Raw genomic sequence first — 19,453 nt, 5'->3', positions numbered from 1 at the left:
GTGGGTTATCCTCCGCCCAGATGTGGTTTTTATGGAAGTTCATGATACCATTTCTTGAAAAATTAGCCGCATCTGTGAAGAGGATTTTCGATAAAATTTGCGGATGTTGTTCGACTTTTCTTTGAAACCATAGAGCAAATTCGATACGTGGTTGGAAATCACGTAGCCTAAGTGCCTGGACACGCTGAATATGATAAGGATATAATTGCTGTTCCTTTAAAATTCTGTAAACTGTCACGTGACTCACATTTAAAGTTTGACTAGTTTTTCTTGTACTTGTCTCTGGGTAATCACTAATTTCTTCGAGAACCGCCTCCTCCAATTCTACAGTTCTTGTAGTCCGTGGTCGTCCTACTGCAGAATTTGTTTCAAAGCTTCCAGATTCGGAAAGTCGCCGGAAAAGATTCGCAAATGTCACTGCACAAGGAGTCACGCGTTGGGGATACCTTTCCTGATGGAGGCGTCTAGCCTCGCTTGAATTTCCGTCAGCCAAGCCGTATGCAAAAACCATATCAGCCGTTTCAGCATTCGTAAAGTCGGGTATGGTACCAAAAAAGCACTTTATAAACTCCGAACTGTAAATTTGTCAATTAATAGTTAAAAATGTGACAGCGAACTTCTTTTTTTATAAACAAACTCTCATAGCAGTCTCGATTTAATTAACTCAATTTGCAAGCGGTGAGTGACAAAAACTATTGAAATCAAATTTGGCTATTAAATAATATGCATCGATATAGAAAATTGTAAATATCTCGAAAACGATCACCTCCAGCGTTGTTGAGGAGGTGTAGCTTTTTACTTGGAAGAGGTGTGAGAATTAGGTTTTTTCATGAAAAGTACTAAAAGTTCACTGTCAAAAAAGTTAGGGAAATTTGTAATAAATAATGACAGCGTACGCAGCGCCCTCTAGATTATACATGAAAATAATACGAAATTATGATTTACCACGTCAAAAAAACCCCGGGTACTGAATTTCGTGCAAATAACTTATTTTTTGCAAGAGTTATTTTCAAATAGCGAACAAAAAAATTCAATTCCAACACCCCGTATCTCCGAAATGAAGCATTTTCGGACACAAGTTCATATAGACTTCTTTTCTTAAAATTGTCTCAGAAATACGTCACTTGAATATTTTAACATACTCATGTTATACCCTGAACAGCAATATTCTTCAGAGCCAACTTCAAATTTGTAATCATTCACTTACTTTATTTTTTCTTTTTTTATATACTTACCTTTTATTTTTTTTTCACTTCAAGTTAATAGGTTAAGGCGTAAAATTGCGTAAGCTGAACTTTCTTTGGCAAATTTGTAACTTGTGTACGATGAATAAATACAATTTATATTTTTTTTTTGTAAATGTACCATTGTCCTGTGAAACACCAAAAATATTTTAAATATATTTTAGATATTTGAAAAGGAAACACATATTGCAAAAACCATAAAGTCCGTAGTATATCCCAACTATGTCAACAGAACTGCTCTCAAAAATTCGCAAAACACACCCATCTTCGAATTCGATGTGCCAATTTAGAATCCTCACTTTTCCAAAGACATCTATACGACTGAGCGAGCCCAAAGGCGTATCACCAAGTTATCTTCACAAACCTCTGATCTATCATGAAATCATCGCCTGTAAAAACTTGAAATAACAATGCTATTAGAGCGATATTCTTCAAATATTCGAAACTGAAATAGGGTGTAAAAGGTCTCTCAAACTTCGTCATCAGGATCTTCTGTCCAGAACTCACTACTGACAATTCAACGTATACTTTTCTATGACCTGTCTCCTCTTGCATTAGATTAGATTACCCAGCAAAATAATGAATTGCTATGAATAACTGGTACCACTTTAGACGACTCGCGTCTAGAGTCCAAAAAGGAGGTCACTTAAAAAAAAGATTATATCATGGCAATTTTTCCATCCCTCTCACACTGTAACTGTATTTTATAGGGCTCATGAAAACTTGGGGGTATCTTTTAGATACTGAAAGATACTGAAAGACAGTTTGGCTACTCTTCGCCAAAACACAGTATGTGAAAATTAATGAGATTTGTTGAAGAAAAAGTTAATACAAAACAGTATATACTGTGTTTTGATCAATCCCGTCAAGAGGTGGATGATGAATAGATCAGTTGGGGAAAGGTTACCAAATACGGTTTGTCCAAATACTGTCTTTAAATTTGAGGAGTTCGAATGCTCTCCTTTGACTATGAGATAGCAGGCGTCAGAGCATTACTTTTTAAGGCAATCAACCGAGCAGTCGTTGAACTAGGCTTGGTTTTCGTGCAGAAATTTGTTACCGAGCATTCCTTTCCAAGGCAGCTGCTCGAGCAGCTGAATTGAAATGGTCATTATGTCAACTCAAAGCACATGATTAATGTATTCAATGACCACTTATTCATGGCGTGAGGTTAGGGACTTCGATAAAAGAATATTGAAAATAATGAATCCACTCTGAGACGAACGAATGAAATGCCGTTAAAATAATAAGCAGTTCAAACATCTCAATTTATTACTTGGCAATGCTGTGATTCTTTCATCTCGAAAATTCCACGTTACAAATTTTTAACTAGTTTTCAATAGTTATAAATCTTAATTCACTGCCCCACTGGGTTTACAAAAACATTCTTCGGTCATAGATTTCATCCCCAAAACGTGAAAGCGATATTCTATATTAGTCAATATTTCACCGTCTACCGCTTTCCACGGATATTCTATGAGAGAACTTCAGCTTTCTGACAAAGCGATATTTTCCACAAACTACAACCTGACCCGCAAACGTCCCTCGATTTCTCTTTCGATTCATGCGATACCTTACGACATTTTATGGAAAGAGTTGTCGAATGCAATGTGGAAACATTACATCGCCATTTTTCATCCGATTACGTTGAGGATACATAAAGGACTCTAATGTTACTTGGATTTCGTTTTGTGCATTGTCGTGTGGGACAAAATACAAAAAGTGATTTTTGTGATGCTGGAAATGTCCATTAGAGAACTAGGGTGAATCTCATTTTATATTTTCTGAGATGATGTGAGTTGTGCTGTGAATGATATTCGATCTGTGGATCATTTCAGTGTTACCCAATATAACTGGTGACATTTTGAAACATTATACTAGTATTATACCGGGTGATTTTCTATGGTGTCTCACCTCTATAACTTTTTCATTAGAAAAACGAAATTTGGGGGTTGTGTATTATAGTTCCATTTACATTTTTCAACATATTTACTTGCTTTGCCGTACTTCCGGTTTGACGGAAATTACCCCAACGTTCGATTTTTAAATGGGACGTCCTATATATTTTACTCATTTCCATGGAGAATGACATTCTAAATTCAACGATACTTCACTTGTCAATATTTGACAAATAAAATAATTCTTATTCCAATTTTTATTCTTTGATTTAGAATGCCATGGATCCTGTAAATCGCTCCATTCTTGATCAAGTAACATGGGAAAACTACGACTTTGAGGCTTATGACTTCACAGTAGTTTCAAGAATTATTTCACGATCGCAAATATGAATTTTTCCAGTTAACTTGATTCTTTCAAATGGAAAGGGGGTGGCTTGTCGGCTTTTTGTGAAAGATCATTTTCTTACTAATAATTTTATGCCACACACTTTCACTTTATTTTCTCTATTTTTTTGAATGATTGTAAGAAAGTCGCAAATTAGTCCATTAAGGTTATAAATTTTCATAATAGCCTCCTCGTTGATCACTGCAAAGTTCAACTTTTTCAATTTTTGCGCGCATCACATTGATTAGCTGTTCCTCAGTGATGTTCTGGAATCCCACCGTTACTTTATGCTCTAGTTCTTCACCAGTAGTTGATATTGTATTGTTAACCTGAATTTTGATTGTTCCCCAGAGAAAAAAATCTAGCGGAGTAAGATTTGGTGATCCAGAATATGAAAAAGTAATAATACATTCAGGTATGTAAAAATATGACAACTCAATAATGTACCTCGCATGCCACTGAACAGGCCCATAAGTGCCAATCCACTTTCTGGGAAGGTGGCATTCAGATGTTCTTTTACGACTTTTACGAGAATTGTGAGGTGGCGCTCCATCTTGTTGAAAATGGATATCAACTTGGTTAGCCAGTGGAAAATCTTCAATGATATCATTAATTTGATTTCTAAAGAACTGTAGATAGCTATCTTTCCGCAGTCAGTTGTCCGTCGAAAATTATTGGCCCCAAAAGGTTTCCTCCGATAATACCTATCTAGCAATTGAAACCAAATCACTCTGGAAAATTTCCTTCTTGCATCAGATGTAAATTTGTTTGAGAACAGTACCTTTTATTAATCCTATTGAACATACCCAACTTGGTGAATCGGTGACAGCATATTCATTAGCCTATTTGTTTAGGTAGTCCTAGCAACAGCTTCAATTGTTTGTCAAGGATCACTAGAATAACAGGACTTAGTGCATAAGTACCTATACCCAATAAGTATTATTTGTTATTAGGTATGATCGTTTCTTGCAATTATTCTGAAAAATTGAGGAAATAAAGTGAAAGTGTGTGGCATCAAATTATTCGTAAGAAAATGATTTTTGACAAACAGCCGACAAACCATCCCCTTTCCATTTGAAAAAATCAAGTTACCTGGAAAAATTCATATTTGCAACTGTGAAATAATTGACAAAATGGTTTAGACTTTCGCGGCTGAGGTTTTCAGTGTCACTGTTTTTGGAGTTTGAAAGCCGTGGATTTTTGGAATTTCTTCCAAAAATCCATGTTACTTGATCAATCAAAAATGAAGAGTGATTTTATTTGTCAAATATTGACAAGTGAAGTATTGTTGGATTTAGAATGTCATTCTTGATGGAAATAAGTAAAAATATATCGGATGTTTCATTTAAAAATCGAAAGTTGGGGTCATTTTCGGTCAAACAGGAAGTACGGCAAAGCAAGTGGATATGTCAAAAAATGTTAATTGAACTGTAATATACAACCCCCAAATTTAGTTTTTCTACTTCCAATAATAAAAAAGTTACAGGAGTGAGCCACCAAAGAGAATCACCCGGTATATTAGGCAAAGTTTAGCAACAGGCACTCTTATATTCTATCTACTAAGTACCAAAAATGATGAGTACTTACGGAAATAATGTTTGATGAGAAAAAACATAAAGAGTACGAAGAGCAACACAGAATCACGATTTCTCCTACCAAATTCTTATTGGAGGAACGTTTTGAATGATGTAACGAATTTTCCATTATGACATTGTGGCAATAAACAACTTGATACGAGGAGAACTTATTGAGAAAAGATGAAGGATGACAAGGAATGTGTAGATTACAATTGGATCTTGAGTTCAAGGAATAGAGTTCCAATCTCTTTGACAATTTCTTGAATGATGATAAAAGTATTTTTGAGTCTAATGTGTTTTAATGAAGGATATTGAAAAAGGTACTTTGCATGTAATGATATAGGTGCCCAATGAAGGTTCGCAAAAGCATTTGGTAAATTTTCGAATTTCTGGATTACTGATATGGAACGTGAGACTTTTGACTCACTGAATTTTACGTTGAATAATGGAATCCAAAAAAGGTTCATAGATGAAATTTCGACGGGTGAATGAATTTTAATAGAATCAGTGATTCGCATATCACTATTCAGTATTCGAACATGGCGTCTGGCCCTGATGAAGTTACCGTCATCTCACTTGAAAAGTGCACAATTGAACTCGCACCAGTATTTTACAGACTTTTCAACCTCTCTTACAAGAAAGGAGTTTTTCCTTCTTGTTGGAAGATTGCTCGCGTTCAGCCTATTCCTGAAAATGGCCAGAAAAATCTTCCAAATAACTATAGACCAGTCGCTCTGCTATCAGTGGTATCAAAAATCATGGAGGAAGTCGTAAACCACCATATCTTCAAATAATTAGAAGGCTTCAACATATTGAGCGATTATCAATATGGCTTTCGGAAACAAAGATTAACAGGTATATGTCACTCATATTTGGAATAACGCAAATGAGAAACATGGAGAATCAAGAGATGTTGTGCTCGATATTTATAAGGCCTTTGCTGGCCAAACTTCGATGCTATGGCTTGTCGAATCATTTCTGTGTATGGCTCTCCAGCTTTCTGAAAGAACTTTCCCTGCGAGTGGCTATCGATGGATATGTCTCGAATACTTTCACCATCAACGTTGGTGTTCCCCAGGGAATTGTCTCCAACCCTTTTTCTATTGTATATCAACAAATTATTGAAAAAAACCAAGAATCCTATATGTCATGTCATTCCATTTGGATTCTAGGACATCGGTTAGAGAGCACATCTTCACCGGCAGCAGGAGTTTGCATATCTTAATGAGGATCTAGACATGATATAGAATTGGGTTGAAAGTAACCTGCTCTAAATCAATGCCACAAAAACCTAGGCATCGGTTTTCTCCAAGAAGATAAATGTCTTCGAACCGTATGTAATAATGTCAGGTCAGACAATTCCGCTTTCTGCTTCAATAAGTTTTTTGGGGGTTAAAATCGACACCAATATGTCATGGCACAATCTTGTCGCTGGAATTGCAAAGGCTTCTTCTCAAACATACCCTGAAGTTGCTGGATTCCATCCAGAAAAGAGCCATCCGCCTGATTGGAGACGCGAACATCACGTGCAACCTTGATAGCCTGGGACATCGAAGAAAGGTTGGAGATGTGTATCTCTTTTAAAGAAACTTTGACGGGAAGTGTTAAAGTGACTTGGCACATTTGATTTCACCAAGAGCGGTACGTATCAGAAATACGCGACGGACTGTGGCTGCTCATCGTTTTGAAGTTCAACTCAGTACACCTCGAACTTCACTGTTTAATAACTTTTTCATCTGGTGAACTGCGTTTATTTGGAATAAACTTCCTGAGAACGTTTTCCCAAATGGATTTAATCTCCAGCGATTCAAATGCAATGTGAATCGCTACTTTCGAACAGGCCCCGCTCTGAGCGCTTTAAGGATTTTCTCGTGGTGCTTGTGTTTTGTTCTTAAAAAACAGTGTTGTTGAAGTGTGATGAATGATGTTTCTGACGTGTTCATTTGATTTGAGATTCTGGTCATATGTAACACCTAAGCTTCTTATTGCATCAGCTGAGTTGAGAATAAAATATCTCATTTTCACCTTCATATGTTGTTTGAAATATTGCCTGTGCTTCCTTCTCAATATGCTTGTATCTTTCCTCGATATAGTCATCAGAATGATTTTGATTTCCAATATATTCATCATTATTATAGATATTTAATAGTGTTCAATTTTTCATCTTCTTATGTTTGCTTCCAAATATGAATTGTTCAACTTGTTTTATTTGTGAAAAATCCATCATTCTTTCAATATAAAGTATAAAAATGTTTGTTCGGAACTCAACTTGGGAAACTTCAAAAAGAAGTAGATTGTCACTTTTTAGTACTGGCATCTCCCAATTCGAAGAATGATTCCTCACATTCATACGTGTTAGGAATCACACGTTAAAAGGCAAGATCTCGTTAGTCCTTAGCTCGCACTAGTTTAGACTTTTGAGGGTTGTCGTTTGTAGGGATGCGACAGCTGGTTAACGGAAACAATTTTAATCACACTCGTTCTGCATATATTTACTTCTTACCGTCGAAATCTCATTTAGGAACCCTCTTCAGCCTGAGGGTGGTTGGCGTTCCATCGACTATATGAACATCTCCCAATTATTGGGACAATTTATATTCGAGAAGGAGTTGATAGAAAGTTTTCTTATATAACGCCCGTTCTGGATGAAGATGGAGTTGTTTGATCGTCATGGTTACGGCACATTCAGGCTTTCACGAATGGAATTCCACTTTTTATATCACTAAAGACACGAAGAAATGTTATAACTAATCGGAATCTTGATGTAAGGGACTTCTTCTCTGATTCTGAAAACTGTTGAATATACCAATTATAATTTTGGCTTAGAGTAACGGTATATTCAGAAAAAAGCTTCTTGGATTTCCACTTCAGCATTCAAAAAAAGGAAAACATAAAAAAAGAGGAAGAGGTTGATCAACTCTAAAAATTTTTTCAACAAAGATTATGAACAGAAGTTTTTGAAGTGATAATTCCTTATGAGAGGGTGAACCCCCGTTACCTAACGCGTAACAACGCCAGTTTGTCTGGCATCTCTTTCTCTCACGCATACCTCAGCGGCAGGCATGCTCCTACCCTCTCGTCGGTTAGACGATCAGTGTTTAGTGTGCTTTAGACATGTATAGTCTACCCATTCCCAATTGGAACGGCAATAAAAATGAGAGTACAGTCATAAACATTTTTTGCCTGTGGCTCCTAGTCGCTCAGATAGTTAGTAAACGAGCTATCAAATGTAGTTGAGGAGTAAAGGCTCGGCTAGCTGGACTGGCTGAATAATATTTTTTTGTCCGTTTCACAATATTTCTTTATCAGTGCCGTGTGTTCGTGGGGTTAGGTGAGGTAGTGAGTGGTTTTGCAAACCGATTTTTGAAAACTTTCTCTAGAGATCAATTACCCTAACACCAAACTGATATTTTTGCACTCGACGCGCGTTTCGCTAACAAAGTTAGTATCTTCAGAAGAAGCAAATTGATACTGAATCTGAAGATAAGGGTTAGCTGTTTATATACCTGAAGTTTTTTGGTCCGATGTGGACTTTGTTTGTTAAATGATGATTATCCTAATTGATTTTTTGATAATTTACTAGTGGAACCACTACCTGCAAATTGATTTGTCAACAATAGATTAAAAAGCAAACAAATTAGGTATTAGTATTATTACTGGCGACCATAAAACAACGTAATTCCAAAAAGGAGTATATTATTGATTCGATGTGTGAAACACGTTGTCATATTCGTTTGCCTCCATACTATTGTGTGTTCAATCCAATTGAAATGGTTTGGGTAACAATGAAAGAAAGCTTGCGGAAATGTAATCAGTCACCGACTTTGAATGCTGTAGTGCTTGACAATATTGGCGAGTATTGAATGAAGTAGCTAATAGTGATGTGTGGAAGAACTGTGTGGCCCACGTTATAAAAGAAGAGAACAAATATTATGTGCAAAGTTCCATAAATCCGATCGTTATTAAATCCGATCGTTATTCAACCCGATGATGATGATTCCACCTCATCCGAATATAGCGATGAAGAATTTTGATTTTTTCTGGCAATTTTGTTGGCCTCTATTATTTCGTAAATATATGTTTTACGAGAATTCGGTGTGATTATTTGTGTTTTCATTGTATTTTATAGTTTCCGACTCGGAAATCAAGTACCTTCAATTTCGAATGGTGGAAAAATTCAGTTGAGATAACTTTTTTATGGAGTGATCAATTGCTATGATTGTAAGAATAAGTAACTGAAAAACTACCACTGAAAAATAATATGCCGACGCCAATGTCGAGGCGGGAATTCCTTCTCTGTGCTGTTCCAATTGGTATTGAAAATACTATACTGTTGACAGTATTATAAAAATCTAACCAGCGAGCACCTAATATTATTTCATTCATCAGTACCATTATTTAATTCTACAAAAGTAACAATTGGCCTGAGGTAGCTATAATATATGTACATACACAAAATAATCGATAAAATATTTTTTCAATAAATAACCTTTCCTTTCATCATCATAATAATGTAAGCTCGTAATTTGTTGGAAAAATTGTATAATTATCATCATGGATAATATTCTTCTCCTGAGTAGATGAAATGTGTGAAGTAATACAATATGTCATACATGTTTTCCATTTACATAGAATTTGTAACCTCTGGCGTGAAATGAAAGTTTTTAATATATTAATATTTTTTATAATGTTGACAGGACGCTTTTCACCACATTCAAAATTTCCATCACATTTCTTCCCAGACGTTTTCATTCAGAGTGTGTTCTTGTGATACATACACTGTTTGAAACCTTTGATGTGGTAATGAATATTACTGGAGAGGAAGATCAAACAGTTTGATCTTTCTCTTGAAGAAGATCACTTGGTGATCAAAACACGTGTCGAGGTGTTAAAATAACGGTTTGGTATTGGGAAAAAACTCTAGTAATATTCAGAGTATGTTGTTGAAACATCAGAAATAGAGACATACATTTGGTTCCAAAAGAAAATTTCATAAACGTCATTATGATTCTGTTCAAAACAGAAAGTGACGTTTCCAATACGTATGCGAACAAAAAATGTATAGGATTCCATCCTATCTCTTACAATCTTTCAAAAATGATCGTTTTCATATTCAGAAACTGAATATTTTTCATTTATTTCTGAATAAAGTAGGTTTCTAGTGTAATGAAATATACAGTGTGTTGAAGCCATATGGAATAAAATCATTATTTAGTTACTGTACATATTTAAAACACTGTACTGTACATATTCAAAACACGTCAAATGTAAATTATGATTTTACATTCTTCAACGTAAAAATGCCACCCATACCTTCAACCCTCTCCGAATGACGGTACAACCCCCAATTTTTTAAATGGGAAATATAGGTTTGTTTGAAGGTGATTGACAATGTTTCGTGATGAATTTCACTAGTTCGGACTTCCATTGTCTACTATATAAAATGATTTGAAATCCCTGAAACAAGTAAAAAAGAATAATTAAAAAAGAATAGTTGAAAATAACAATTATATTAAGCAACAATAAACCTGAAATGAAATGATAGTGAAGTAACCTACAAGTAAAAATATAATAATTGAATAATTCGAATTACTAGGATGCTGTGTACGAAACTGTTATTTCCAACTGAAGGACGAATTCTTTACACAAGATGAGGGACTACCAATGGGATCGCCACTTTCACCAGTCATAGCCAACATATATATGGAATGGTTTGAAACTCTGACCATTGAAGAAGCCCACAAGAAACCTCGAGTCTGGTTGAGATATGTTGACGACACCTTCATAATATGGAACCATGGGAATACTGAACTAGACGCCTTTCTGAAACACATCAACAGCGTGAGACCTTCCATCACTTTCACAATGGAGAAGGAAATCCACAATGAATTGCCATTCTTAGACGTTTTGGTGAAGAGGACCGACACTAAGTGGGAAACATCTGTATACCGAAAACCCACTCATACGGGACAGTATCTGAACCACGAATCCAACCACCATCAATCGACAAAAAGAGGAATCATCAAGACTCTATTAGACCGTGCTTTTGGGCTCTGTAATACAAAGGAAGGTCTCGAGAAGGAACTAGACATCATCAAAAACGATCTTCAGCGGAATGGATACTCCAAAGCGATGGTAGAAAAGACTTTGGCTAAAAGACAGCAGGAGCCTCGCAAGGAAGAGAAGCCGTCACAACCAGTGCTTGCACTTCCCTACATCAGAGGATTATCGGAGAGGATACGAAGAATTGGTTCCAAGTACAACATTAGAACCTGTTTCAGATCCGGTAACACTATCCGTAGCAGCCTCACGAAAACCAGGCCCCCAAACGCGGACTGCGATTCCAAGAATTGCATTTACCGGATACCCTGTGAGTGCGGAAAATCCTATATTGGTGAAACTAAGAGGCCATTGAATGTTCGCATTGCCGAGCACAAGAAGCACACACAGCGAGGAGAAACCAGCAAATCAGGAATAGCAGACCATGTTTGGACCCATCAACACAACATCGAGTGGTCCCAAGCTGAGATCTTGCACAGAGAGGAACATTGGTTCAGGAGAAAATTTAAGGAAGCCGCATACATGTTGTCCAACAACGTATTCAGCCAGGCCAGCGTAGATATACGAAACATATGGAAACCCATCATCACACGGAAAATGACCAACTCCCGCCAAATCGGTCATCTCTCACGGAATCAGTGAAGCGGAAAATAGAAAGTAGAGAAAGTGAAAGTATTTCAACGACCTATAAAATAGTCATCTCTCGGAGGAATCAGTCCAGTCATCACCCGAAGACGATTGTAGATACCAACAATCGAAACGTCGTGAACTAACGTGACTTGGAATCTCTACACTTTTTTATTTTTTATTATTCTCTTTTTGCATTCCTTTAATTTTTATTTATTCAATTATTATATTTTTACTTGTAGGTTACTTCACTATCATTTCATTTCAGGTTTATTGTTGCTTAATATAATTGTTATTTTCAACTATTCTTTTTTAATTATTCTTTTTTACTTGTTTCAGGGATTTCAAATCATTTTATATAGTAGACAATGGAAGTCCGAACTAGTGAAATATAGGTTTGTTATATATCGTTTGAAAGGTCTCTTCATTCTCTATTCATAAATGTTATCCCTTTCAAATTCATTGCAATAATTAAGATAAAATAAATTCAAATCAAATATTAATTTTTCATAAAGAATAAAAATATCTGAAAATATCTATTTATTATTAACGTTCTTCCAACAAACGAAATGTTTTGAATATTTGGAGAAGGTTATGTGTTCTATAACTTCGCCGATAAAACTAAATGTTCAAACATCCTCTATAATCCTACATTTTTACGTTATAAGACATCGTGAAAAATCAAAGGTGATTTCACGAGGGGGCTATTTTTTTATTTTTCGAGTATTAATATTTGCACTAAAACAAAAAAAGGTGTTTTGCTTTATGAATGCCAAGATACTCTTTTAATATTGCATTTCGCAGGCTGAATATACAATTTGCCATTGGCTGAAAGTGTTTAAGTTATTAAAAGATCATAAACTCTTATGAAACTGCGATAAATCGTATCGACCATCATGCAATCTTTGGGAATGTTTCATCGATTCACACCTCGACACGCGAACTTCTATTCTCTCCCGCTATTTATGGACAACCTATTCGGGTGTTGAACCGGAAAATCACATGAGTGGTTTCATTAAATATACATCAGTGGAATTAATAGGGGTATTGATAGAGTTTCAGTTATTTTGGTAATTACGTAGAGTAGTAATTTTAACGGGGTTCGCCTGGAACATTTGACAAGTAATTCATTAAAATGGAATTATTAAATAGAGTGATTTGTGATGTATATTTGAATTTCGTTTCATAATCCATGTTATTAATCGTAGTCAACATTGAATATTTGAATATATCTGTGGGTTATTGACAGAAATTTACTTGTACTTTCCTATATTTTTCATTCGAAATGCAGTGGAATATAATTGGGAAATAGATTATTCATGGAGACTAGATAAGCATAAACTGAAATTAATTCACTGGGAGACTTTCATTTCGGGGTAAGAAGATGATTAATTTAAGTGTAATCCAAAAAGACCTGTGTTACGTAATTCGATCATTATTAGGTTGTTTAAAGTTTTGTTTGTTTTTATGAGTCTATTCCAAACCGTATTCAATCTAATAGAAATAAGCGCCATTCAAAACATTGCACTTTTGCCAATATAACACTAGTCTAAATAATTCCATCAGCATAAAAATTGGGTATAGAATAAAAGAATAAAGAAAATACTGTTTGTATAATTTCCACTAACTTTGTTATTTATTACGACCAGTTTCGGTTTATTAGACCATTTTCAAGCCAAAACCGGTCGTAACAAATAATAAACTCAGTAGAAATTGGATAAAAGTTATTTTCTTTATATCCAATACGAATTTCTACAAGATCAATAGGTCATCAATCGAACAAGATATAAATTGGGTGCTCAGGATTCCATGACGTCGACGGAGGCCTGGTCCTGACTGGCGAAGGTTCTACCGATGAGAGCGTTATCGAAGTGCTTGAAAAAATTGTAGTCGCTTGGCCACAGGTCTGGGAAGAATGGTGAGTGGGGCAGAACTTCGACGCTCAATTCGTTTAATTTTTGGACTCCCACTCAGGAAGTCAGTTTTTGAATCCAGCACTTAATATATAAAGGTTCTCGGGCTGATGAGTTTTTATTCGGAACTCACTTGGGCACAAAACAACACAAATCTAGAACTGATTAATACAGTGTATTGTATGATTTTCACTATAAAGGGCTTTGCAAAAACCGCGACACGTGTTTCGCTATACAATAGCTTTCTCAAGCGTCAATAATGAGTTAACTCTAAATTACAATTATTTTATTCTCCTACTTGTTTGCCTACTTTCTAATGTTTTCTTATTAGTCAGTGGGCTATGCTTGAAGAATGGCAGTAGACAATTCTAAAGAAATGAACTTCGAACGTTCAAGCCAGTCTCAAATATACCTACACAGTAGGTTGAATGGACTGACGCCTATCAGAAAACAATTACTCCCCTAGCTAATACCACGTAGGGCGTTGGATTATATCCGACAATGTCAATGATATTCCATAAAGCATAGCACACTAACTAATAAGGAAATTTTTCTTCCTTATTCAGAGGAATCGGGCAAATTACGGATATGCAGTTGGTTAGTACCTCGTCCACTAGATGGAGTGACATTTTATTGTTCGCTCTAACTTAGGAAGAGGAATGAAATACTCTGAAAGAATTTCGATTTTCAATTATGGAATATCATTGACTTCAAGTCGATGATGGTCACTATCTTGCACTGACGAGTGGCTGTCTCCAACAGGTTAAGTTTTAAACCCTTCTTCTGGAAATGAAGGGGCTTGAATTCATGAATGAACTCATGTCCCTCTGTGATTAAATGAGTGACATATCTGGAGTTTATTTTTCCATTCTGGAAAATCGTGCAATAAACTGTATTAATGAGTTTTAATATTCAGTCACAGCCAGTTCTATTCAGTCACAAATCTGGAGTTGAAAGAAGTACAGAGAACTCTGTCATTGATCATATAATTCGAGAAAAATGAAAAATTCATAATGGAAAACTTCAACATATTACTTATTTCAAATCTCAGGTATTTGTCGAAAAAATTTGAAAAGAAGATAAGTTTTGCAAATAAAACACCCTACAAAATATTTAGGTTGTTTATCATATTGAATACGACTTTTTTTTCTAATCACTTGAAATTTTGTGAGGTGGAAAACCACATTATTTGGAATATTAATAACTTTCTTCTCCGAATATTCGTTGATTTTCTTTTTGTATGATTAGAAAATGAAAAATGTTTTCCTTATATTTCCAGTTTATGTGTAGAAATACATATTTTCATCAAAATATACATAGTTTCATGACCTTGAAGAAAATGATCTGATATGAGACATATTTATGATATTCAATGTTCCACCAAATTTTTCTTCTTTCCAACCGAATTGAAAGTAAACCCAAACTCTTTCCAGCATTTGAAAATGAGATCTAACGTTATTTTCTTTTGTTTTTCAGTGAATCCCTTGCAAAACTGTGTGAACTCCGTAATATTGATTTATCTGCTTGCGACGCTCGATTACAGGATAAAGAAAGCAATGCCGAAAGTTTCCTGCTATTTTCCCAGGATACTGCTAATCTCGTCGGTAGACACGTCAGGATTACAGGTGAGAAACTTCGATATATCGTCGATGAAAGATGACGGGAAAATGTGAAGTTGTTAAAGTGGCGGTGGAAGTGTAGGTAGTAGATTTTCGAACTATCGTGTAACTCTATTTCTGGTAAGAAACTTCGTAATGGAAATATAATTTACTTGAAACGTATTCAGTTGTTCACAGTTGGAATAAAGAAAATCAGGATGACTTTCTTATATTATTTGACAATTTCCTACCAAAAACTAATCATCTGGTTGATACGATGACGCATATTGAATGGTTTACGACAGACCTTCCATATATTGGAAATATATTACAAAATGTCATATCATAAATCATTATGAGTTATATGTTGTCTAAATTCTTCTGCATGCATGGCAAATTATTGTCTCGTATGCTCATTACGAAAAAAACATGAAATTTTCATCTCGCGCGAAATTATTTCCTTATCGGTTTCCGTTTTTTTTTTTGTCATTGGATTAATTCACACTATATATCTATAGTTTTTGGAAAAGACAGTTTTTGGCTTTCTACTAATCCATCTTGATACAGAAAAATGTGAGAATCTTCCAGAGAAAGGAAGTAATCAATTTTAAAAGAACTAACTGTATACATAGATGTGTAGATCATGCAAAGAAGTAACTTTCAGATACAAATCTGGAAAAAAGCCTTCCTGAAACAGCTACTTTCATAAAAACATTGAATTACACGAAAGAAACAAATACTTTTATATGAACACTGAATTATATAGAAAACACTTTTTTTCCACTCAGTTTGTATTTCACACATTCTTCCACATTTGTGTCAGAAAGTTACTTCTTTGCATGATCTACATATCCACGTATAGAGTTATTCCTTTTGAAATTGATCACTTCCTTTCTTTCTTTGGAAGATTCTCATATTTTCCTGAATCAAAATGGAGTAGTAGAAAGCCAAAAACCTATTTTTTTCCACTCACTTCGTATTCCAAACATTCTTCCAGATTTGTGTCTGAAAGTCACTTCTTTGCATGATCTACACATATGTATACAGTTACTTCTTTAGAAATTGATTACTTCTTTCCTTTCTTTGGAAGATTCCTACATTTTTTTGTATTAAGATGGAGTACTAGAAAGCCAAAAACTTTATTTATTCCACACAGTTTGTATTCCAAACATTCTCCCAGATTTGTGTCTGAAAGTTAATTCTTTGCATGATCTACACACATAAGTATACAGTTACTTCTTTCAAAATTGATTACTTCCTTCCTTTCTTTGAAAAATTCTCACATTTTTCTGTATCAAGATAGAGAAGTGGAAAACCAAAAACTTTATTTTTTCCACCAATGTTTCGAAGACAATTCTGATAGCATTATAATGAACAATATTCAGTTGTTTGAGAACCATTTCTTCGCCAAATTATATACTATTGTCACAGTCTGACTTTGAGCTGATTAGGGATCTGTAAATTATCATCAACATACTGGAGTCTGCACCCCAAGTTTTTGAAACAATGGTTCTCATGAGGTCCAAACCATTCTGGCATGACATTTTGATGGATATGTTGTTTCCAGTTCAGGTTTGGATCGATTAACATATCCAAAAGTTTGACCTGGTTAACCTAGTAACGATGTCCTTTTTACATATTCGTAGTTTGGGTAGATTATCTTTGAGACGTTAAGAGAAATGTATATTTTTGGGAAAGAAAGTTTTTGGCTTTCTACTACTTCATCTTCAATCATTCACATGAGTTCTACTTTAAATGAATGGTAATAAATTGCACTTACATGGAACACTGTCACCCTCACTGGTATACACCGATGTTTCGCCTTAAGACACTTGTCCCAAGGCTCTTCAGTACCAAATTGGATAACATTATAGAAAATACACACAGTTCATTTATGAATTACGATTTTTAATGTCACGGAATAAGCTTGATCTGCTTATGTCATGATGACAACGTAATGTCATTCATTCACCTATTTGATTTAATCCCAGCCAAGAGGAATCTTATTTGAATTGAAGGGGTTATATTTTTAGGAGTGATTAAGTTTTTGGCTTTCAAGATGGCTTATCAAGATGGAGTAGTACATATTGATTCAAACAACAAGGATGAGGGAATCTTCCAAGGAAAGGAAGGAAGTAATCAATTTTGAAATAAGTAACTCTAAACATGGATGTGTCATGCAAAGAAGTAACTTTCAGACACAAACTGAAAGAAAGTCCTCCTGAAACAGCTACTTTCATATAAACATTGAATTACACGAAAGAAAAAAAATCCTTCGAAACGAATACTTGTATATGAACACTGAATTATACAGAAGATACTTTTCTCTACTCAGTTTGTATTTCAAACATGAGTTCTACTTCCTTTCCTTGGAAGATTCCCTCATCCTTGTTTTTTGTATCAAGATGGAGTAGTAGAAAGCCAAAAACTTTCTTTCCCAAAAATTAATCACTCCTAAAAATATAACCCCTTCAATTCAGAAATGTATACTTTTGGTCTTCTCCAAGGATATTTGTAGCCAGGAGCTTGAGGACCATTTTTGTAACTAGTCTAGAAAATGTTGAAGGTAAGGAAATTGATTTTAAAATTACCTATCAACAAAAAAGTATAGATCATGCAAAAGAGTAACTTTCAGACACAAACTGAAAAAAATGCCCTATCGAAACAACTACTTTTAATTTATTTACTAGTTCGCACTTCCATTTTCTAATGTGATTAGAAATCTTTGAACGAACAAATGTAATTAAAATGAATGGCTGAAAATATTAATTATATAAAGCAATAAAACGTGAAATGAAATTACAATAAAATGAAAATATGTATTTCATCAGTTCCGACTTCCATTGTCTACTATAATATAAATTGATTTGAAATCCCTAAAAGAAATCTAAATGTTAGTATCAACAATCGCCTTCGTCACAATTCGTCAATCGTATTAACTTTTCAATTTTTTTATTTCATTTGGTTGTTGCTTGTATGTTATTTCTTTGTAATTTCAGTTTTTTGTTTGATAAAATTGTTATTTTTTGGTTAATCTTTTTGATTTCTTCAAGGGATTTTAAATCAATTTATATTATATTTGACAATGGAAGTCCGAACTGATGACATACACCACGAAACATTGTCAACCACCTTCAAACGAAAATGAAAATATGCAAAAAATTAAAAATGAAACAAATGAAAATGAGAATTGAAATGAGATTAAGTGAGGGTGAAACATATTTTGGCTAGAAGACAGCAAGAGCCTCAGAAGGAAGAGAAGCCGTCACAACCAGTGCTTGCCCTTCCCTACCTCAGATGGTTGTCAGAAAGGATAAACAGAATTGAGTCCAAGTACTACATCAGAACCTGCATTCTCAAGGCAACAAGGCCACCAAACGCGGACTGCGACTTCTGAAATTGCGTTTACCAGATACCCTGTGAGTGCGGCAAATCCTATATCGGTGAAACTAAGAGAACATGGAAAGTCCTCGTTGCCGAGCACAAGGGAAACGCACAGCGGGGAGAAACCAGCAATTCGGGACTAGCAGATCATGTTTGTACTCATCAACAACCAGGACACTGGTTCAAAAGGATGTTTAAAGAAGCTGCATATGTGTTTTCCAACGATTCATTCAGCTAAGTTAGCGTAGAGATACACAACATATGGGACCCTGTGATCAAGTTATCTCTGGGAGGAATAGTTCAGTCAACAGCCGAAGACGAAGACTAACAACCGAAATGTCGTGAATTAACTTGGTTTGAAATCTTTTTGAATTTGTTAATTTATTGGTTTCAATTGGTCAATTTTTAATTTTTTTCTTATTTATATTTTATTGTGATTTCATTTCACGTTTTATTGCTCAATATGATTGATATTTTCAGCTCTTCATCTAATTTCATTTGTTCTTTCAGATTGCAAATCATATTTAAATCATAATAGACAAACAAACTACTTTTATATGTACATTGAATTACAGGCAAGCAAAAAATCTTCCGAAACAACTACAGATACCATTCACAACATTGCTACACAATATAGTAAATGATAGACGTAAAATTTTCACTCATATGGAACACTATCATTCTCAATGGGGGACATCTGATGTTTCGGAAGGAGAGACTTGTTTCATTGCATGTCATCCCAATTTTCAAATTGGACCAGAATGTTT

The 19,453-nt window shown here is 34.9% G+C and overlaps 1 protein-coding gene across 5 annotated transcripts in view; it reads left to right on the top strand.

Moving 5' to 3' along the window:
- Positions 1 to 19,453, top strand: part of LOC111514053 (uncharacterized) — a 453,014-nt gene that overhangs the window by 356,568 nt on the left and 76,993 nt on the right. For all 5 annotated transcript variants that reach the window (XM_074184385.1, XM_074184384.1, XM_074184383.1 and 2 more), the window contains one exon: positions 15,181 to 15,329. In XM_074184385.1, the coding sequence (XP_074040486.1) occupies positions 15,181 to 15,329 (149 nt within the window). The remainder of the gene's footprint in view (positions 1 to 15,180; positions 15,330 to 19,453) is intronic.

The sequence above is a fragment of the Leptinotarsa decemlineata genome, unplaced genomic scaffold, assembly GCF_025532065.1.
Source record: "Leptinotarsa decemlineata unplaced genomic scaffold, Ldec_3_MD MMD2_tig00026354_RagTag_RagTag, whole genome shotgun sequence".
Classification (NCBI taxonomy): domain Eukaryota; kingdom Metazoa; phylum Arthropoda; class Insecta; order Coleoptera; family Chrysomelidae; genus Leptinotarsa; species Leptinotarsa decemlineata.
This window is presented reverse-complemented; position numbering and strand designations above follow the sequence as displayed.